Consider the following 23,472-nt stretch of genomic DNA (forward strand, 5'->3'; position numbering starts at 1 on the left):
AGGAAGGGTACTCTCTTTAAGATTCTTCTGCTGCTTTTGCTGCAGCTTAACAGCCTCTTCCTCTAGTTCTTTTTTGGATGCTGTATAGTATTCCACTAGACTCTGGAGTTCCACGATAGATGATTCAGACAGTTTCTACAAGTTCAATAGTTGTTTTGGTGGAGGCACTGATTCCTGGAGCTTCCTACTCTGCCATCTTACCACAATCCTCCCTTTCCTACAGTTTTAAGTTGACTTTTCCTTGATTCAGTGTTCACTTGGTTGCTATAAAGTTTTGTTTTCCAGAGTTCTAAGAATTGATCCTGCCAGTCTGCTGTTCTTTTTTTAAGACTCAAATACAAAATTGTTTTATTTTAAATAATGAAAGCAACAGGACAAATGAAAACAATCCACTAATTTAAAAATCTTTAACACAGTTCTTAGCATAAAACCATCCTCAGTAAATAAAAAAAACATTATTATTAACAGAATAAGACTGTTCTTGAGACTCTCTAGGACTTTATGTGGGTTCTATACAAAATTAGGTGTTAGGTAAAGAAACATATGCTAGGCATTTGACTGACAAGGGCTTGGAGAAAAGAACAGCCAAAGAACAGGGTTTCCAAATGTTACCTTAGAAAAGGGATTGTGTGATTTTCAAAGCAATCTAGAAATCAGAGCTCGGTGGGAAATATGCTACGAGATGCAAGAGTCTGGACTTACCCAAATTCAATGCCCTGTAAATAAATCTTCCTGTATTTCTGGATTCTTGATTTGGAATCTAGCACAATCTAGTGGAGCTTCTGCCAAGGGATAGGAGATTTTGATTCATGCTGCCGGAAAAGGCCTATTCCTCCAAATTTCCCTCTTTTGACTCTGTCACTAGTTTCTGTCACCAATACAGCAGGATTTCCATTCCAGCAAAGGAATTGTGTACTAAGTAGACCAATCTCTCTCTGGTATAAATTTTCCTTTCATAAACTTACTGACATTTGCCAGGGATAGCTTTAAATATATCCAATTTCTTTTATTTTTATCCTCATACACAACTCTGCTTGTCTATAAAATCTATGACTCACAGAGCAATGGCAACATGGGTCAAAAGACAGGTGTCAGTTGCAATGTAAGAACTCCCTAAAGTTCAAAAGTCACAAATCTCTTTTTTCTGCTTCATTTGCCATACTTTTTTTTCTTTTCTCATTGTCTTGCCAATTCTTTCTGAATTCAATCCTCCGAGCTACCTTCTGGGCACCAAATTTTTTGACCCATGCATCTTGGGAATGCTCATCATCTTTCTGCAAATCTAAGCCATCTTGTTAGAGCCAAATGGGGTATCTACCCATCAGCCTCTGACAGGATGCTAAAAAGGAGGAAGTAGCTTTCAACTCACCACTATTTTTCAGGAGAGCCTGTGGAACTGTTGAGAGATTCAAGTTAAACTTTTCCATTAACTGCCGATCATTTTAAAGGCAGTTTCCACCTCTGGTGGAAAAGCTTTTTCTTCTTCTTCTTCAGGCTGTGTTTCTGAGTCCTCCTCAGGTGTGGGTGGATCATCATCACACACTGCCATATGTATTTCAAAATCAGGGCTCTTATCCATTGTCAACTCTTCAAACTCCCGACTAGCTTCTGTAAGTATCTTTTTGACTGCTTCTTCATTCTCCTGGATCTCTTTTCTTTCAGATTCCTTGTCAGGAAAGTGTGGAGTTCTCTTATTCTGTGGTTCCCAACTTTCGGGAGCCTCTGAATCTTGCTGCGCACCGCTTAAGCTTCTGAGAGGAGGGGCTCACTGGGACGCTCCCCAAAAGGTACATTTGCTCCTGGCCCCGGAGGTGCTTGAGGTAGCAGTCCTTCAGGGCCCACCATGAGTGCTGAGTGAGCTATCTCCATCGCTCTCCACAGGGCGCTGCTGGGGACCAAGTTGGGCGAACGGGAATGCTCTTTCAGGTAGGTCAGCATGGCCACATGGTCCCGTGCGTGAACGCCATCCGCTGGGAAAGCAGCCCCGTAAGGGTTCTTAATTTACTCCCTGCCAGAGAGAGTTGGATCCTGGTCAAAATCAAAATGTGGGCATGCAGCTGGGAACCAAGCTAGCTCTAGGATGGTTAGATTGAGGACTGCATTAGTCTTGTCAGTTCTGCTTCTTTATATTATAGAAATTGGCTCATGTGGCTGCAGGGATTGGCAAGTATAAATTCCATAGAGCAGGCCACAATTTGGCAACTCTGATGAAATTGAAATAAATTCCCCAGGAAAACTGGATGGCTGAAGTAGAGGTAAGGGTTCTTCTTTCTGACTTCTGAAATCCCCAGTTCTGGCTTTAAGACCTCCAACTCATTGGTTGAGGAGACTCCCCTCATTGCCAAGGGCAGTCTACTTCATTGATTGCAGCTGCAATCAGCAGTAGGTGTAATCTGACCACAGGTGAAACTCCATCTATGAAATACCCTCACAGTAATAATTAGGACAGTGCTTGCTTGACTGAACAACTGGACACCAGAACCTAGCCAAGTTGACACATGAAATTAACCATCACAAGGGCCTTATATTACAACCAGATTTCCTCATGCTATGAGTGGAAACAGTTGATTATAGAAAGCAGTATAACATAATGGTTGAGATCAGGAACACTGGAATAAGATAGATATAGGTTTGAATACTAGCTCGGTACTTTCAACTTTTAGATGGGTAAAGTTAGTCAAAACTTCTCTCATATTCTATTTCCTAACCTGTGAAATAATGAAGAATAATGCATAACCCATAGGCTTGATGATGAATAAATACGACAATGCATTTAAAAGCTATTGTTCTGCTTTGCCAAAGCTGCCATTATGCAAAATACCAGAAATGGATTAGCTTTTATGAAGGAGATTTATTAGGTCACAAATTTACAGTTCATAGGCCTTCATGTCCAAACTAAGGCATCAAAAAGAGGATACTTTCGCTGAAGAAAGGCCGATGGCATCAGAACACGTCTTTTCAGCTGGGAAAGCAAGTGTTGCTGGTGTCTGCTGGTCCTTTGCTCCTGGGTTCTGGTTCCAAAATCACTTTCTCCAAAATGTCTCCAGGCTTCTGTCTCTCTTAGCTTCTCTCTCTGAGCCCCTGTGCATCCTTGCTTGTTCTCCCAGGGTGTTTCTCTCTAAGCATCTGGGGATTCTCCCTTATCTTCTCTGAGGCAAACTCTGGGCTTCAGTCTCTTAGCTTAGCATGTCCAAATGCCCTTCTGTCTGCATCTCCCAATGTCTCCAAATGTCTGGGTCTGCATTGACTCTTAGATTCTCCCAGGGGCAAACTCTGGATTACATATCTTCACTTCTCTCCAAAATGTGTCTCTCAGTTTCTCTGAGCTCCTTGTTTCCTGAGCTCTCTTAAAGGACTACAGTGATTTAATTAAGACCCACCCAAAGTGGGTGGGGTCACATCTCCATGGAAATAATTTAATCAATGTCTCACTCACAGTTGGGTGAGTCACATCTCCATGGAAACATGGAAATAATCAAAAGGTTCCACCCAACAAAAAGTGGGTTAAAAGATAGTGGCTCATCTGGGGTCCATAACAGTTTCAAACTGGCACAGGTATAATATAATTTTTGGCATATATTAGGTGTTCATAAAATAATAGCTTAATTATATTTTGAAGGGTGAGTGGAATGCAGAAATTAATGGGAAGTCTTTTTAGGAAGGGTTCATGTGTAAGAGGGAAAACATGGGAATGGCCAGGGGTATGATGAGACCAGTTAGGAAGAGTACACATTGGAACTGAGAACAAAAGAATGACTCACCTCCAAATCCAGCTCTGAGAATATATAGCCTACAGCAGGGTGAAGAGGAATGGTTGCAGTTATCTGACCCAGGCAGGCAGCTTTTGTTTACAGCAATTACTGTCAGCCTCCGGGGCTAGTACTCTGCTCACAGTTCCTGATGGATGTGGTTTGCTTGGGACTGGGAGCACAGTATGAAGCTGTGTCTGGGAAATGTATCTCAGCTGCTATAAAGAATATATCCATATGGGCCTCATCACTCTTGCCCCAAACCAGTACACTCACTAATCAAGAAAGCTCCCTGTTGCCTGGTGACTCTGCCAGGCTGACTATAAAGTCCACACCCTTGGGAGCTGGTTCAGTCCCTGCTTTGTGAAGGGGAAGAAGAGAAGTTGGTGGTGTTTCCTATCTATGTGAGCAGGTAAGGAGAGGGCATAAATGGGAGAGGCCAAAGGGGGAGGAATTAGAGGGAGAAACAGTAGGTGATGAAATTAAGGGAAAAAGGAGCCATGAATTGATGGCATCTACATGTGATGTAGATGGAATGATAAAATAATGGAGAGGATCCTGGAGGGAATTGACATAGGGAAACAGAGGATAGGGGGGAAAGGAAGGAGAAAAATAAAAGGGATAGGACTCAGATTGTTCAGCAATCAATATTAATTAAAGTTTTCTATTTCAGATCCTGCATTAGTATCTAGCATCAAGGGAAAATAAAAAAGAATGCCTACATTCTCAAGGAACTCACACTCTAGGCCTGAAAGGATGATGCCATTTGCATATATAAACTGCCAACATCAGCTATGCTTTATTATTAAGGGTGAGATGAAACGTATAAGCAATAAACTGGGCAGAGATTTAGAAGCAGAGGGGAAGTTTCCACCTAACACAGTCTGGAGCTGTCAGGGCAAGATCTAGATTATGGAGAGAGTAGATTTCGGTGTTGATAAATGAGTAGGAGGTAGGCAATGGTAAATGGAGAGGATGGGTTTATTTACCGTTACTGATGCCAGAAATTAGGAGTGTTAATCTTTGGATCACTAAGGGGTTGAGTTGGGTGCTTCTCATCCAAGTCATTTCATCTAGCCTTCTGCATATGAATGCACAGACTTGACCCTCTGCCTGGTGAGTCAGATGGTACCTATGCCTGAAGACAGAAAGCACTAGCCTAGTCCTCTGGTTAATGGGCAGTGCAGAGGAAACTTTGAATAAGTGAGGCACTGAACTTCATCCCATTGCTGGTTCCAAGGTATGTACTCACTGGATCCAGAGAGAAAGCCCTCTTCTAGTTCTGTCTATATATCTCCACTCTGTATCACAAGTTCCTAGGAAACAAGTTCTCCAATTGCAAAATAAGCCCCTACTCCTCTCGTTACTCTCCCACCCCACCCAGCGTCATCTTCTTGTCCTTTATGAGATACAGTCCAACTAACGAAGACAAATGGAATCTACTTCATGGGCCTTGTATCTCTAATTACTCTTCCACCTTAAAACTTCCCTCTACCTACACCAGCAAAAAGGGACACACACAACACAAACACATGTGAACATTCATGCATATGTTTTAAATACACATTGACTCCTCTTACATTCTTCTTTAAATGAGCCATGAAGACCCAGTTCTCTTTTACTTATTTCTCATCTCTACTCTTCTGACTCACAATGATATATGAAATATGATAAAACATAAGCAAGTAATGTATTTGAAAATATGAAAATCACACATTGCAGCTTGTCTCATAAATCTGGCTGCTGTGATCATGCAGGTTAATGCAAAATAATGGACTTCAGAGTTAGAAATCCAGTTTTGAATATTGAATGTTATCTCATTATTGTACATTGGATATGCTATTTAACCTCACTGGGTCCATTTCCTTTCTTTAAAACAGGAGAAATTCCACCTCATTTATTTTTTCTAGGATTATGTAAACTTATATATAAAGAGGCTAGGAAAATAATAAGAATATTATTTCTCTTCTTTTTCCTTTAACCTACCCTCATTTTTCACCCAATCAATGACAAGAATAACATTCAATTCATGTACCCTAGAGTCTAAGGAAATAATTTCCCTCTGGCTCATCCTTCTCTCAAAACTTCCTTGCTCATATCATCCATTCTTCATCCATCACTTATTTATCCATCCACCAATATATCTAAAGTTAATTAAACAGAGTCTTCATCATATACAAATCCCTATAGTTTTCTCTGGAGAAAATACCAAAATGAAAAACATACATTTTTTGTTCCTAGACAGCAAGTATTCTAATGGGAGAAAGAAATATGATCAAGCAGTCACAATATTATGCAAGTGCTATTAAGCATATATAAAGAACTTTTAGAGGAAATTGAGTAATTTTCCATTGCAGAGGGATTAAGTTATACGAAAGGAAATTCATTCTTAATACCTGTGTTTGTCAGGCTGAGAAAAAGAAGAAGCAGAAATCTCCACAGCTTTCTGTTTTCCTATCTAGGAATTTGCTTTTCCTTATCTCCACATGTAGAAATAGCCCTTCATTAATATTTTGTCTTGGCTTCTCAATTCATTCAATTGCACTAAGTTGTAAGAGTTCTGAAGGCAGAAACTGTTCTTCATTCATATGTGTCTCCCTGTCCGTCAGCACAGTAACTGGTATAAAATTGTCACTCAGAGACTGAATGTTGACTTTTTTCAGCATGTTTGTAATTCATGTCTAATCCCACACCAAATTTCCCGATTGTTTTCTTTCCCATCCAAATCCTAGCCATAGGTAATATGATCATTCAAAAGATTATAGCAGAAAAATCAATGTGTGTGTGTGTTTTTTTTTCCATTGAGGTAACAAATGATTATTTCTACCACTCTTTTCAGTAGATCAGAGGAGGGGGAGAAAATAATTCATGATGCCCCATATTTCTTTTTATCTAGATATTGTTAGGCTCTGGTACTGGCCAATCTCTTATATCTACTCTGTCACCAGTCCAGGGAATCCAGATTACTGAATGATCAAGACACCAGGTCCACAGAGACAACTGGAGTAGTGTACCACTCCTTGTTAGCTCTTTGGTGATGACTGCTGGGCCTAAGAAAAAAATTTAAAGATCTACAATGATGATACCAACAGTCAGTGAAGAAATCCTGAACAGAATTGCAATGTTCATCTTAAGTTACAGATCCTAGCTCATGCTTCCCTAATGATGCTGGTTCTGTTTTCTTTGCAGTTGCCAAACTATGGGCTTTCTCACTCAGTGAACTACTTGAGACTATAATATATGGTATTACCTCAGTCTGCCTGTTCCTGTACTGACTCCTTCTTTGTAATTAGTCTCTACTTCTACCCCATTCATGCTTCCTCCAAAGTCATTCATCACGGGTTGCTGAGTATATCCCGTGCACAGGTCAGCATATCTGAAAGTGATCTAAAGCCCTTTCAAACATGGACATAAAAGAGAGAATGTAATTAGGATAATTCTGTATATTGACACACCTGGTTTACTCATAGCAAAGAAGGAAAACCAGGAAGAAGGAATGCAGAGTTTGGTCCTGGATCCTCCCAAAACATAAAGTGGGCACAAGGGGTCATGGCCTAGTCATAGTGCAGCCAGTTTAGCAAGGCATGGTCTCCAAGGTGGCTCGTTAAATTTCATCATTACTTTGACAAAATATCAGAACTGAGATAGAAGCTGATATCATAGTGTGCCTTGTCTAAACTTATCTTCAATACCTAGATCAGGCCTGAAATCATGTATTCCTCAACAATGTTTGGAATTCTTGACAGGATTCAATAGAGTTGTCTGGTCACAATGAGTGGATTTAAGATCACATAGTGGGTATCTTAGGGAAGGCACAGAAACAAGTACCGCAACATGTAAGTTGGAAAGGACAGGGCCAAGCAGACCTGGAGAACTTGACAGGGAAACATAAATAGAACACAAGGGGACTTGAATCCAAGTCCATAAACATGTGGAGTGGGGAACAGAGTGTATTATTAGAACTAGAAAAAAGAAACCCAGTTACCAAAAGGAGGCTTCTAATAAAAGAGTCTATGTGGAAAGGGTGTTCCATGATTCAGGGACACGAATAGCTGTGGCTATAATATCCCAGCCCAGCTTCCACCAAAGACCTCAAGGGGTATACCATTGCAGGTGCCCAGGGAATCCTATGTGCTTTTCCATTATTTCTGGACCAATTTATGTAACTTGGAGACCTAATATAAAGATGCATTAGGCTGTATTCAGGTTGTTGGTGTTTTATTGGTAGGTGTCAATGTGCATGAAATAAGGCTATGAGCACTGCCTACCTCTAGTCAGGTTTAGTCTGTCACTGAATTGGGGGATGAGTCTGGGGAGATTGATGGTTACAATCTGGAAAGGGTAGAAGCAGGAAAATGGGGCTAGGCTCTAGCAGGACACTGTAGAATTGAGAGAATAGATAGAAACAACATTTTTATTGGGGACTTGAATACAGAGACAGTTGTATAATTTGGGAAGGATTCACAAAAGGGTTAGCACTTGAAAAAAGGATCAATATCCTAATAAGAAAATATCATTATTGCCTCTCTTTCCAGGGTGCATCCTCGACTGACCATGTCAGCTTTCAATAACACTACATCCTCTCCCTCAATCTTCCTCCTGACTGCATTCCCTGGGCTGGAACTTGCTCATGCCTGGATCTCCATTCCTGTCTGCTGTCTCTATACCATTGCCCTCTTGGGAAACAGCATGATCCTGTTTGTCATTGCCTCAGAGCGGAGCCTCCACAAGCCCATGTATTATTTCCTCTCCATGCTTTCAGCCGCTGATCTATGTCTGACCTTCACAACTCTCCCCACAGTGCTTGGGGTCCTCTGGTTTCATGCCCGGGAGATCAGCTTTAAAGCTTGCATCATTCAGATGTTCTTTATACATGCTTTCTCCCTCCTGGAGTCCTCAGTGCTGGTAGCTATGGCCTTTGACCGCTTCATGGCCATCTGTAACCCACTGAAGTATGCCACTGTCCTCACGGACATGATGATTGTGATGATTGGACTAATCATCTGTATACGGCTGTTAATTTTCATGTTTCCCTTGGGTCCTGCCTTGAAAAGCTTGTCTTTCCAAGGAGGCCAAGAGCTCTCCCACCCATTTTGCTACCACCCAGATATGATCAAACACACATATTCGAACCCCTGGGTCACCAGTTTTTGGGGCATGTTTATTCAGCTCTACTTGACTGGCACTGACTTATTGTTCATCATTTCCTCCTATGTCCTGATTCTCCATACTGTCCTGAGCATCCTGGCCCCCAAGAAGCAACAGAAAGCCCTCAGTACTTGTGCCTGTCACATCTGTGCTGTCACCACTTTCTACGTGCCAATGATCAGCCTGTCTTTGGCACACCGTCTCTTCAACTCAACCCCAAGTGTTGTCTGTAGCATTTTGGCCAATGTTTATCTGCTCTTACCACCTGTACTAAACCCTATTATTTATAGCTTGAAGACCAAGACAATCCGCCAGGCTATGCTTCAGCTGTTCCAATCCAAGCATCCACAAGGCCCCAATGTGAGGGGTCTTAGAGGAAGATGGGTTTGAAGTGGGAGGAAGGTATTGTCATTACATGATTATGTTTAAGTAGCAAAGGGATGTGGGGCAGGCATTTTGACTACTATTGTGGCAATTCCAAATGAATTAGAAGAGGAAGAAAAGAAATTCCTTGGGTTTCTCAAAGATATTTTAAAAATAGTACAACCCAAAACCAAATTTATTGTGTATCTGTCCTTCAAACAGTACTTATAATAATCACATGGACACCTGTGCAAATTAAAAGCACAGTAAGATCACTTTATTCCAGTTGGACAATTTAATTTTCTTTTTGAGAATGAAGATTCTCAGATATCCCACAAATAAATGACAAAAATTTTGTTTCTGAATTCAGCTTAACGAAAACATTGTTTTTCTGGAGCCAAATTTCCCAGAGAGCAATGAAGATTTTACCTCTTCTTGGTAAAAGGAAAAGTTGCATATGTTCACAAATACACAGATAAATTTGTCATTTGAAACTCTAGGAAAATCTTGCACACAGGTTTCAGTCCCTACAGTCACCTCCAGAGAGCTCTATTTCACAAGTGATGCATCCCCTTCCTCTTTAGCAAAAGTGAAGCTTTTGCTGTTCTAATTGTTTGTATCTCCAGTGAGTCTGATATCTAAAAATTACAGATTGACATTTGTTCATTTCCCCATTGCCTATATATTCTACCATAGCTCGAATTCTGACCCCATAGTCACTCTTCATACCTACTTTGCCTTAGGACTGCACACTTTTCCTACTTGTCCTTGATACTTGGATTGTTAATGTCAAATTTAGCTAAGAGCTGACTCTACCTTCTAGTGTACTTGTCACTGTAAAATTGCACAGTGACTTGGATATTTTTGATAGGAAGTGTTTGGATGATACTTATTAACAATACTTGGTATGCAAAGAAGGAACCTCAGGTACAGGATTAATAATAGTGTTGGACAGAATTTTTTCTATAGACAGTTATTAATAATAGTGTTGGACATTTTTTTCCATGCACAGTTATGAAACTTTAATCACATCCGGGAAACTCCATGTCTGAACACAGTAGACCAAGCAGACATTATAATCTACCTGTCTCCTCCTCCTATATCCACTCCCAACTTCTTGGCAGACAGAGAATAGGAGTCCTAACCTCTGGTACATTTGCCTTAACTCCCTTTGGTTCATATAAAGATTCATTGTTCAGCTCAAGTGCTGCTAAATCTGATTCTAATTAGCTTTAAAACCACTAGTTGTTACCAACAATATTTACATATTAGACATAATTAAAATTATTTGTCTGATTTCTCTTTTATATAGCATTTTCAGAGGCTTTAGTTATCTCTCTGGTGTTAAACACCACACAAATGTGTATGTGGCAGAAGCCAGTGTTTTAATGGTGAAAAAACAATGCTTGACCATCTAGCAAGTAGTGCAATTGGAGGTAAATTCAGTTTTTCAGGTTCTAAGCATAGCATTCCGGTGAGAACTACTCTTGGCCCTGTGCACTTTATGAGAAGTCTTTGCATTCCTTATAACACTATTCAGTGTGCAATATTTCAATTTTCCATTCTCATATTGCTGACAAATAAATGTCCCATTGGACCAATCCCTTTCAACAAAGATAAGATACAAACATTATGCAAAAATGGAGGAGTCTTAAGGTACATCTGGTTTCTAGACATGTGGTTCCAGAACAAGGATTGAGGGCAAAAGACTTATCCTTAGACAGATGACCTGTTAGTAAGCCCAGAGTAAAACAAAAGATCTTAAAGATCATTAGTAAGAAACATTGTGAGTTGAGAAAAATGAATTCAAAGAATGAGGATGGGATGAGAACATTGCCACAGAGCTAGGCATGTTAGAAGGAACAGGTGAGGTTACGTGGTACTATCTGAGGATTTCGGGGAGGGATATAAATACCAAACTTCATTTTTCACTTTTCATGTTCTTAAGCCCAGAGTTGGCAGTGCCTGGAGAGTGAAGAGGGCTTGTACAGCAGCTGAAGAAGCCAGTAGAGATGAGGTACTGTAGCCCATGAAGAAGAGCTCACTGTCCTTAGAGAGTGTCCCACGGAAACAGATTTTGGCCCTGGAATCAACCTGTGGCAGAGCAAACACTCCAGACATCACTCTACTCTCCCTCTTCAGCTTTGACAGACATCGTTCCCCCTTTTGAAGACCTTCCTAAAAGTTTTCCCTTGTAGTTCCACAATCAGAAATTTTAAAAATCTGGAAAAGCAAGAGTTTTTAAAAGTTTTCATAAGTTTGTATCAAAATTTATCAGCAGTAAAACCTAACCTGAACAACATGTGATGATATTTATGGTCCTCATTTATTCCACATAGAGGGCACATTCACACATTTCACCGCAGAAATATTGCTGTTCTCAAATACCCAGTAACGCTTCAGAGGTTGTACGGTGTCTTTAAATCTGAAAAATGCTGAAACCCAAGGGTTTTAGATGAATAAGTTTGGAAATAATTCTCCCAGTTTTATGATTGTTCATACCTGATGCAGACTGTCATATGAATTTTAATATTTTACTACACCAAATCTACTTTTCATATGTGTCTCAAAATGCAATCTTTTTATTTAACATCAGAAGCATATTCACTAATGTTCTTCATGCCTAAAGCAACTGTTAATGGGATGTGAATTTATGTTTTGCTGTTAAATAATGTATTTAACATATTTGGAGTTCTTTTCTGATTATAAATGCTGTGTGTCTGAGCCTAAAATATGTGGATGAATGAGAAACAAAAATATTAAAGATAAAATCATTCACAATACTACTGAGATTGATATGATCAATGAGTTAGTCTTTTTTAATAAGCCAACATATATGCATACACATACATTTATAAACTAAGATAATAGGGTATATGCAAATGTATGTGCTTTTTCTTTATTTGATGCTCTATCAAATCATAATATTTTTATTAGGTTTCACTTCCTCTAGGAAGCGTTCCTTTCCTTCTTTCCCAAAATAAACAAACTGCCATCATTTTATGTGTGCAGTCTTACATGTGTACTTAAATTTACTATATTTCACCCAGTGAATTTAATTATTTATTTACTTGGCAATAAATTTGATTTATGCTATTCTTTTGAAGAACCAAATATAAAATGAAATGCAGACATATGAACTAAAGTTGAAAACAAAATAGGAGAAATGTTTCAGGCCACAAAGAAAGAACTGAGCAATATCACCTGGAAGGGGACAAGCAAGGCTGTTCTCTTCCCTGTTTGGGTCTTGAACCTCTAATCAGGGCAGCTATTGAACAATAAAAACCAACTAAACTCTCCTGGAAATGTAAAATCTATAAGAATATTTAGTTTTATATGAATATTCACAGAATACCTTCTTCAAAATTGCTTTTTAGACATAAATATGAATTGTTTTTGATTTCAATTAGGCATTAAGTTTTCTCTTATGATCATGATTTTATGTTGCATACTACATGGCCACATTTTCTGCTCATTTTCAACTGTTTCTGATTTGTTTGTTGTAATTGTATATGCCATAGTTCAAAATACCAAGTGCCTAAATTAGCAATAGAGCCATTATTTTAGCACATATTTTAGAGCAGCTAATAGAGAATACGTGCTTTGAAAATTACTGTATGACTATCTTCACTACTTCTTACTGATAGCAGAACCATTCTCCTTTTCTTCTTTTATTATCTGTGACTTCTCGGAACACAGAAGTAATGTAGATACGAAAACTGGTCTGTCTTAATGTTAGGAGAGGTTTTTGTTTGTTTTTTTTTTATCATGCTGTGAGACTATAAAGCTCTAAGGTTAAAGAGACAACCACTGGTTGTCGCAATTTAATTTTTAGAGAAATGAAGGAGGATAGAAATTTATGACAATATTTATTTCTAAATATAATGGGAAAAAATGGTTAAACAAAGGATACTTGACAATAGACTTGTTTCATATAAACAGGACAAGTATTCCCACAAAATTGACAGAAGATGCCTCAACAAACAAACAGTGTCTGGAAGAGAACTGGAAGATGACCAGCAACTGGATTAAGGTAGCAAACTTGAACTTCCAGATTCTTTGATATCCATTGGACGCATGGGAATATACTCTCTACTTCTCTAAGTACTTACCCTTGTGCTGCAAACAGTGTAACTAAAATTCCATATATGTGTGTTAATTCATTATTTTAACATGTTGCATAACCATTCCACACATATCTGTCAGTGCCCATGTCAGTCCTAATTTAGAGACTTCAGAGACATTTAGTGCACAACCCATGTTGTACTGATTATAAGGATGGTTAAAAAAGATAATAATGAGTCATCCATAACACTTGGCTTGGAAAAATTATTACCGTGTCCAGCTGATTTGCTCCACTTTTTCCTTATTTTTCTTTTAGACCCAATTTTCCCAGAAGCTTTTCACGAATTTGCCGTGTCTTCACACAGTATACAATGGAGTTCATCAGAGGTGGTGCTAAGGAAGAACGTATCAGCAATGAGGATCATGGCCATGAGTGACTTGTGCTTGCCAAAGCGGTGCATGGAAGCCAAGGCAATAATGGGCACATAGAAGATGAGCACAGCACAGATGTGGGAGACACAGGTGTTGAGGGCCTTGAGCCGCTCCTTATGGGAACCTATTCCCAGCAGTCTTCAGGATTAACACATAGGACATGGCAATGAACACACGTTCTGACATCATACGGAGAGTAATAAAGAAACCATAGAAAAATTTCACTGTGCTGTCAGAGCAGGACAGTTTCACGACATCCTGATGAAGACAAAAGGAATGAGAAAGTAGGCTTTTCCTACAATATGTCAATCTTTTGAGAGTGAAAGGAAATGGGAGCACTAAGAGGATGCTTTTAATGAGAAACACCACCCCCATTTTGGTAACTCTGGCACTGGTGAGGATCGAGCTACATATCAGAGGGTTGTGTATGGCCAAAAAGCAGCCGAAGGACATAACCAGGAGAACTGACAATTCCATATCTGTGAATCCATGAATGAAGAATACTTGAATAAAGCAGGCATTTGGAGAAATTCCTGTGGCATTGAACATGAAAATCCTTAGTGTAGTAGGGAGGGAGGAGAGGGAAAGGCCCAGGTCAGATGTAGACAACATGGAAAGGAAATAGTACATTGGTGCATGGAGCGAGTGTTCTGTTCTGATCACGGAGAGGATGGTGCAATTGCCCAGGATGGCCATCAGGTACATGAGGCAGATAGGGACGTAGATCCAGGCATGGACATGCTCCAGCCCTGGGATTCCAATCAGGAAGAAGGTAGTGATCTCAATTTCAGAAGAATTCAGAGTGTGCATGGTGCATCAGCTGGAAATTATCTATTCCCAGATCTGAAATGACACTTCCAACATAGATCTGGTTTTGTTCATTTCCCTCCTTCCATCACTTTTGTCTGAGGCATATACAAAGAAATTGTAAGTTTTAAAGGTTTCCCACATCAAGGAATAAAAGAAATAGATATTTCTCTTAAACAGACTATTTATAATAGAGTAAGATATTATTAACAACAAGGGGGACTAGGAATATAGATACCATCTTTGATCAGCCATAACTCTCAATACAATTCTTAGAAAAAAATACCCACATAAAGAACAGTAAATTGCAAGTAAAATCCCCTTTTACTGTCAGACTTTTCCCCTTCCTATCCCCAATAATGTGAAAAATTTTATACAGTCAGGCTAGACCCATTTATACAGTAACCCATTTTGCCTAGTCCAGAGATAGACTGTAGCCTAAAATTAAAACAGAACAAAACAAAAACAAAGCTAACAACAAAAGAGGAAGTTCCAAGAAGTAGATTGTACCAATAGTAGATAACCAATGGTTCCTCCAGGCCCTAGAGTCATTTGCTTGAAATATTTTCAGGCCAGGCTTTGAGCTTCTAAAGCTGATTTTACCTACAAGTTTCTCCAGAGAAAACAGTCCAGAGAAAAGATAGAAAATAGACCATGTGTGCTTGATGTTTAACCTTCTCTTATGGTAACTGAAAATTCCATCTTGTTTAGGAATAGATACAATGTCCTCAAACATGATCAAAACCCAGCAGTGCTCCCTATCTTTCAGCAGGGGGGAACAGGAGCAAAAGGACTCTTGGACTTTCACCCCTGACTACCACAAACCCCCATAGATATTAAGTGGCTCGGTCAACTAGATTAGATACCAGCCATGGTACATGGAAAGGTTGAAACATACCATGTTGGGTATGTAGAGGGGTGGATATTGCCTGAATCCACTTTTTTCTGGCATCATAAGATATATAGATGTTCTAAAGCCATAGAGTGTCATACCCCTCCTTTGCCCCCCACCCCCAGCAATTCATTAACCAAGTACCTTTCAGAGTCTTCTCTTCCTCTATGGAATTAAGTTTACCAAGGACAAAGAAGCTCCAAGGTGTATAAAGTATATGAATCACTCCTCTTTGGCTTAGAGAAAGTGAGGGTTTCATTGAGAAGGTAAGGCTTTGTAAGAGGACTTGACTTTTAAGAATAAGGAGTGAAAGATCTTTCAACTAGTTCATCTTCCAGAATGGACACAAATGAGTTACTAAGAACAAATTCACCTCTAGGAGGCCTGACTGCATTCCTGAACGAACGGATAAAGCAGTGGTTATATCATAGTCTGGCTATTAGCCACTCTCTTACCTTTCTAAATCGCAGGTTGAAAATAAGCAGAAGTTCTTTCAGACAGTGATATTAGCCCTTTGGCAAGTCTCATTAGATGAAGTCACGATCCAGTTGCTCCTTGAAGACTTTCCTTCTGAACATTCTAAGCAGAGTCATGTACCATTACTATGACTTGCATATAACTGTAACCCAGATCCTCAGTGGTCATATGATTTCTTGCTCTTTCAGAGCAGGTATTATTCATAAATTCTATGAGAGGATGTTCTCTGATTTGAGGATTAAGAAATATAATGTTTTTGCTTTGATTTGCTCTTCCTAATTAGCCTCTAAACAAAGGAGCATAGTGAAGTTAGCATTTGCATTCGTATTGATATCAAAAAACTATGGCATAAACCTAGTACTCTGCAGTTCTGTTCCATTTCAATGTGAATATGTTTATTAGTTATTTACATTTAATTAATATCTATTTCAATCAATTATGAATAATTCCTTTCACTCACATAGCATTTTATCCCCCCCCCCCCCCAATATCCTGGCTTTGGGGGGGATCAAAGTGCTGACTGGTTCTTGTCTCTTTCTTTCTGCTTTCCTGGGCCTTTTTCTCAACTCCATTTTATACACTGTTGACAAAGTCATTAATAACAATTTTCCCTGAAGCCCCAGATGTTACTGTTATTCCTAATTTACAAATTCAGCAACTGAGGCACATTATTTTTTTAATAATTCAATTTTATTGAGATATATTCACATACCGTGCAGTCATACAAAGTGTACAGTCAATTGTTCACAGTACCACCATATGAAGTGCACTTTAATTTCTCAAAAAAAAATATATTTTTATGAGCAGACATGAGATATGGATCAATGACTTTTTTTTTTAATTTTTTTTTCATTTTTATTGAGATTGTTCAGATACCATACAATTATCCAAAGATCCAAAGTGTACAATCACTTGCCCCTGGGTACCCTCATACAGCTGTGCATCCATCACACTTAATTTTTCTTCAATTTTTAGAAACTTTTCATTACTCCAGACAAGAAATAAAGTGAAAGATGAAAAAAGAATAAAAGAAAAGGAAACTCGAATCCTCCCCTATCCCTAACCAACCCCCCTCAATTGTTGACTCCTAGTATTGATATAGTATGTTTGTTACTGTTTATGAAAAAATGTTGAAATACTACTAACTGTAGTATATAGTTTGTAATAGGTGTATAGTTCTTCCCTATATGCCCCTCTATTATTAACTTCTAATTATATTGTCATACATTTGTTCTGGTTCATGAAGTGGTTTCTTGTATTTATACAGTTGATCATGGACATTGCCCACCATAGGATTCAGTTTTATACATTTCCATCTTTTGACCTCCAACTTTCCTTCTGGTGACATATATGACTCTGAGCTTCCCCTTTCCACCTCATTCACACACCATTTGGCGCTGTTAGTTATTCTCACATCTTACTACCAACACCCCTGTTCATTTCCAAACATTTAAGTTCAACCTAATTGAACATTCTGCTCATACTAAGCAACCACTCCCCATTTTTAAGCCTCGTCCTATATCTTGGTACCTTATATTTCATGTCTATGAGTTTACATATTGTAATTAGTTCCTATCAGTGAGACCCTGCAATAATTGTCCTAATGTGTCTGGCTTATTTCACTCAGTATATTGCCCTCGAGGTTTTGTCATCAACCCATTTTTTTTAATATGGTTTTGTTCACTCACCATACATTCCATCCCAAGTAAATAATCGATGGTTTTCTGCATGGTCATACATTTATGTGTTCAGCACCTTCACCACTATCTATATAAGAGCATCTACATTTCTTCCACAAGGCAGCAGGGAGAGTCAAAGAAGGCAGAGAAGGAAAAGAAAGAGGAAAAAAAAAATAACAGCTAGGAAGCAGCAAAAGGAAAAATAACCTTAAATCAAAGTTGAATAAAGAATCAGACAATACCACCAATGTCAAGTGTCTAACATGCCTCCCCTATCCCCCCTCTTATCTGCATTCACCTTGGTATATCACCTTTGTTACATTAAAGGAAGCATAATACAATGATTCTATTAGTTACAGTCTCTAGTTTATGCTGATTGCATCCCTCCCCCAATGCCTCCCCATTTTTAATACCTTGCAAAGTTGACATTTGCTTGTTCTCCCTCGTAAAAGAACATATTTGTACATTTTATCACAATTGTTGAATACTCTAGATTTCACCAAGTTACACAGTCCCAGTCGGTATCTTTCCCCCTTTCTTGTGGTGTCTCACATGCTCCCCATCTTCCTCTCTCAACCATATTCATAGTTACCTTTGTTCAGCGTACTTACATTGTTGTGCTACCATCTCCCAAAATTGTGTTCCAAACCACACACTCCTGTCTTCTATCACCCTGTAGTGCTCCCTTTAGTATTTCCTGTAGGGCAGGTGTCTTGTTCACAAAGTCTCTCATTGTCTGTTTGTCGGAAAATATTTTGAGCTCTCCCTCATATTTGAAGGACAGCTTTGCTGGATACAGGATTCTTGGTTGGTGGTTTTTCTCTTTCAGTATCTTAAATATATCACACCACTTCCTTCTTGCCTCCATGGTTTCTGCTGAGAGATCCGCACATAGTCTTATTAAGCTTCCTTTGTATGTAATGGATTGCTTTTCTCTTGCTGCTTTCAGGATTCTCTCTTTGTCTTTGACATTTGATAATCTGATTATTAAGTGTCTTGGCGTCGGCCCATTCATATCTCTTCTGTTTGGAGTATGCTGCGCTTCTTGGATCTGTAATTTTATGTCTTTCATAAGAGATGGGAAATTTTCATTAATTATTTCCTCTATTATTGCTTCTTCCCCCTTTCTCTTCTCTTCTCCTTCTGGGACACCAATGATACATACATTATAGTGCTTTGTTTCATCCTTGAGTTCCCAGAGATGTTGCTCATATTTTTTCATTCTTTTCTCCATCTGCTCCTTTGCATGTAGGCTTTCAGTTGTTTTGTTCTCCAGTTCCTGAGTGTTTTCTTCTGCCTCTTGAGATCTGCTGTTGTATGTTTCCATTGTGTCTTTCATCTCTTGTGTTGTGCCTTTCATTTCCATAGATTCTACTAGTTGTTTTTTTGAACTTTTGATTTCTGCCGTATACATGCCCAGTGCTTCCTTTACAGCCTCTATCTCTTTTGCAATATCTTCTCTAAACTTTTTGAATTGATTTAGCATAAGTTGTTTAAATTCCTGTATCTCAGTTGAAGTGTACGTTTGTTCCTTTGACTGGGCCATAACTTTGTTTTTCTTAGTGTAGGTTGTAATTTTCTGTTGTCTAGGCATGGTTTCCTTGGTTATCCAAATCAGGTTTTCCCAGACCAGAACAGGCTCAGGTCCCAGAGGGAAGAAATATTCAGTAACTGGTTTCCCTGTGGGTGTGTCTTAGAAAATTGCTCCACCCTTTGATGCCTCAGGTCACTGTGCTTTTCTGCCCAGCAGGTGACGCCTGTTAGCCTATAATTCTTGACTGGTGTGAGGAGGTATGGCCATGTTCCCCCAGGTTCTGGGGTCTGGTTCTGAATGGAAAGGGCTCCACCCCTTTCCCTCTAGAGAAGACAGACCCCTCAGGTGGAGGTCATTAGCATTTCAATGGTCTTGCTCTCTGCTTGTGCTGTCTCCGCCCTTCCCCGGGTCACAGCCCTGGAAACTGAATACAACTGGGGCTTTCTCCACTGAGCCAAAAAAGAAACAGATAGTCCCCTTCAGACCCAGTCCAAGGCGACCCTCTGGCTCTCCCAGGTCAGTCATCGCCCAAAGCCTCTGTCTGTTTTTTGGGGCTGCATACCTGTACTGAGCAGTTCACAGTCGCTACTTAAAACCCCAGTTGGAACTCAGCTGAGCTATATTCGCTTGCTGGGAGAGAGCTTCTCTCTGGCACCACGTGGCTCCGCAGCTCGGGCTATGGGGGAGGGGGTCTCCCGACCTGGTTCCACAGGTTTTACTTATAGATTTTATGCTGTGTTCTCGGGCATTCCTCCCAATTCAGGTTGGTGTATGATGAATGGATGGTCTCGTTTGTCCCCCCGCAGTTATTCCGGATTATTTACTAGTTGTTTCTGGTTTTTTGTAGTTGTTCCAGGGGACTACTTAGCTTCCACTCCTCTCTATGCTGCCATCTTGCCCCTACCTCACACGATCAATGACTTCTGATTCTAAGCTTCTACAGCTGTATCATTGCTTCCTTTCTTGATAATTATTATATTTAAATAATTGAATATAAATAGCAAGGTAGTTGCATTCTAATGTGGATATATAAGAAAATGAGTGGTATAAGAAAGTAATATACACATCCAAGGAAGGCCAAATAATTCCTTCCAATAGCTTGAGACAAGTCTACTCATCTGACCTTTCTTCCAAGACTAAAGCAGTTCCCCTACCCTACCCCTTCAATTCTAGTCTATGGATAAGATCCTGTTATCCACAGAATGACTTCTGGACACGGGCTGTCTGTGTCTCTGTTCCTGGCTTAGGCAGATGATCTTTATCTTTCCATCAGACTATTTGTCCTATTTCCCAGGCCAAACCCCACATAGAGTTCTTACTCCAGGCTAGCAATTTATCTAACTGCGTGACTAACTGGATGTTTTCTGAGATGAACCATAGGTTAGTGAATTTCAAATAAACGGCCAAACCTCCCAGCATAGGACCACAGATTTGGAGATTGCTGATGCAAATGGTAATATAGGTGTGACTGCCACAATTTCAGGGAATAACCTCCAGACCCAGACCCTGGTTAGACTATATACCTATTGATGAGCTCACTCTCCACTGATTCTGGTCTGATGGTGCCTTTTGCTCTACCTTGAGCTGGTTCTTATTGCTTACATCTCCCTATATAATCCCTCAGGTAAACAGTACCAGTGTTAAGGGATGGCTAATGGAGGATTTAGCACCTTCTTAAAGTTCATTTAATTCTCCAACATAAGTAAAACTATCTGCTTGCTATGCCAAGATAGTGCCAAGAGAAACCCCTCCATTTCCTCCTGCAACCATGTTCTCTACCCCTAAGCCTCTCTAAAATTGAAATCCTGGAGATTCCACTGCTGTCACCTTTATTACCAGCCCTCTCTGAGCCCCAGTTCTTGGAGCATGTGTGTTTCAGACACAGCTCAGTAGAAAATCCATATTACAAGACAGAATTATGTTGGGGCTCTGTTGCACTCACCATTTAACTATCTAGGTAAACAGAAATCAGTTTAGGGTGGAGGCTTCCCAGCCTCACTGCCTCAAGTCTGCTGACTCAGAGTTTTAACCGTAGGCCAGGCCACAGACTCCCCAAGCTTCTGGCTTCTAAAATTTGATCTCATGGGACACCAAATCCTCTTCTGTAAACAAATGATTTCTCTGAGAAATTTCCTAGAAATTCCCAGAAGAAGGCCTAGTTCATGATCATAATCTCAAATCATTGATCCCCAAAAGTCCATGACAGAGACAGAATGGGATGGACCAAAATTTTTGGAGACTTGAATATCTCAAGGAAACCTTACCCCCAAAGATTAAGGAAAGCAGTTGAAGATACCAAGAAATAATATACAGTGCAATAGATTTTTACCTATACAGTATGCTTTCAAGTAACCATCAGCCAAAGTAGTGCTAACATCTCCATTCTGACTGTCGATTTTTCTTTTTATTTTTAGATGTTAATTTTTTCTTCAAGTATTTCAAAGTTTCCTTTGCATGCATACACATTTAGGATTGCTACAATTTCTTGAGGAATTTACCGTTTTATCACCAAAAAATATCTTCTTTCCCTGCTGTGGTGGTTTGGAGCTGCATGTACCCCATCAAAACATGTTCTTAAACCTAATCCAATCCTGGGGTGTGAAACAATTGAAAAAGACCTTTAAATGAGGTTACTTCAGTTAAGGTGTATCTCAACCAATGAGAATGGGTCTTAATCCTATTACTGAAACACTTGATAAGCAGAATGAGATTCAGACAGAGAGTGAAAGTCACAGGAAGCAGATGATGAACAACAATGGAATGCAGAAGAGAAGAGAGAGGCCAGGAGAGGCTGACATATGCATTGCCATGAGGCGGAGGAGCCAAAAACCAAGGGTCACCAGAAGCCAGCCCAAGAATCCAGTCTTGGGGAAGAAAGCATCACTTTGATGATGCCTTGACTTGGACTTCCTTTTTTCCTCAAAACCATGAGCTAATAAATTCCCATTGTTTGAAGCAGACCCATTGCATAGTACTAGCTTGAGCAGCACAGGAAACTAAAACACCTGGTGATACTTCCTGCCTTACTGTCCTTGTGCTCTGAGAATAATACAGCCACAGTGACATTCATGTTATGCATGATACATATTTTTCCATTCTTTTACTCTTGATCTATCTGTATTTATATCTCAAGTGAATTTTTTATAATCAGCGTATTTTTATTCAGTGTGATATTGATGCTTTGTAATTGGAGTTTCTAGATCATTTATATATAATGGAATTACTGACATGCTTAGTTCTAATTCTACCATTGTTCTATTTGATTTTCTTGGTCCTATCTTTTTCTGTTCTTTGTTATAGTTTTCCTGACTTTAAATCAAATAGATTTCATTATTCTATTTGTCTCAACTAGATTTTTAAAGCTATGCATATTTATTGTATTTTTAGCAGGTTTCTCTTTGAATCATGATATGCATCCTAAATTTATTGCAGTCTACTATGAATTAATTTTATAACAATGCCTATGTAATATTCCACATGTAATTTAACAGTATATTTCCATTTAACTCATTTTTGTCCTATATAAAATTGTCAATATTTTTAATTATATTATAAACCTCACAATACATTGTAATTATTTTACTTTCAACAGCAAATTGTTTTCCAGAAATTAAGACAAGAAGAAAAAATTTTATATTTACTCACATATTTACCCTTTTGCTATTCATTTCTTCCTGATCCTCTGAATTTCTACCTTGTATTATTTTACTTCAGTCTGATAAACATTTTTTGCATTTGTTGTAGTATAGTTCTGCTAGCTGTGAATGCTATCAGATATTTTTCACCTATAAAAGTATATATTTTGCCTTTTTTTAAAAGATAAATTTGACATATATTGAATTCCAGTTTGAAAGATTTTTCTTTCAGCACTTTCAAACTGTAATTTCATTGTCTTCAGTCTTCCATTTTTCTGATTGTGAGAGTTATCTGTTATTCTTATCATTGTTCTTTTATATGCACATTTTTTTCTTTTCTGTCTGTTTCTAATATTTCTCCCTTTATTTTGGTTTTCAGAATTGGACTATGATGCGCTGAAGTAGGTTATTATTTGTATTTATCCTGCTTGGGCTTTGCTGCTATACCTTTCAGTTCAAAGATGAAGGGCTTATTCCTCTCAGGGTTTCAGTTTATTATAGCATCCTTACACCCAGTTCTCTTTGATTGCTCTACAGAAAATAAGTATGTCCCTCAATACACTCATTAGAAGCCAAAAACCATGAATTCTATTATTAAAGGAAGAGAGACAGAATTAATATTGCTATATTTATCAACACCTCAAACATATCCTTTGGCATCTTAATTCACATAGAGAAGATACACACACCC

The 23,472-nt window shown here is 39.0% G+C and overlaps 1 protein-coding gene and 2 pseudogenes across 1 annotated transcript; 1 reads left to right on the plus strand and 2 right to left on the minus strand.

The window, feature by feature from the left end:
• Positions 1-1,127: 1,127 nt before the first annotated feature.
• Positions 1,128-1,967, minus strand: LOC119537158 (annotated as a pseudogene).
• A 6,333-nt stretch (positions 1,968-8,300) lies between these two features.
• Positions 8,301-9,287, plus strand: LOC119537159 (olfactory receptor 51T1-like). The gene has a single exon (XM_037839730.1). The coding sequence runs from the start codon at positions 8,304-8,306 to the stop codon at positions 9,285-9,287; it is 984 nt and encodes a 327-aa protein (XP_037695658.1). The 5' UTR covers positions 8,301-8,303.
• A 4,339-nt stretch (positions 9,288-13,626) lies between these two features.
• On the minus strand, positions 13,627-14,567 carry LOC119538217 (annotated as a pseudogene).
• Positions 14,568-23,472: the final 8,905 nt, after the last annotated feature.

Source organism: Choloepus didactylus, chromosome 6 (genome assembly GCF_015220235.1).
Source record: "Choloepus didactylus isolate mChoDid1 chromosome 6, mChoDid1.pri, whole genome shotgun sequence".
Classification (NCBI taxonomy): domain Eukaryota; kingdom Metazoa; phylum Chordata; class Mammalia; order Pilosa; family Megalonychidae; genus Choloepus; species Choloepus didactylus.

Bases quoted from the DNA above. Each gene is read 5' to 3' on its own strand.
- LOC119537159 (XM_037839730.1), top strand. From the start codon at position 8,304: ATGTCAGCTTTCAATAACACTACATCCTCTCCCTCAATCTTCCTCCTG.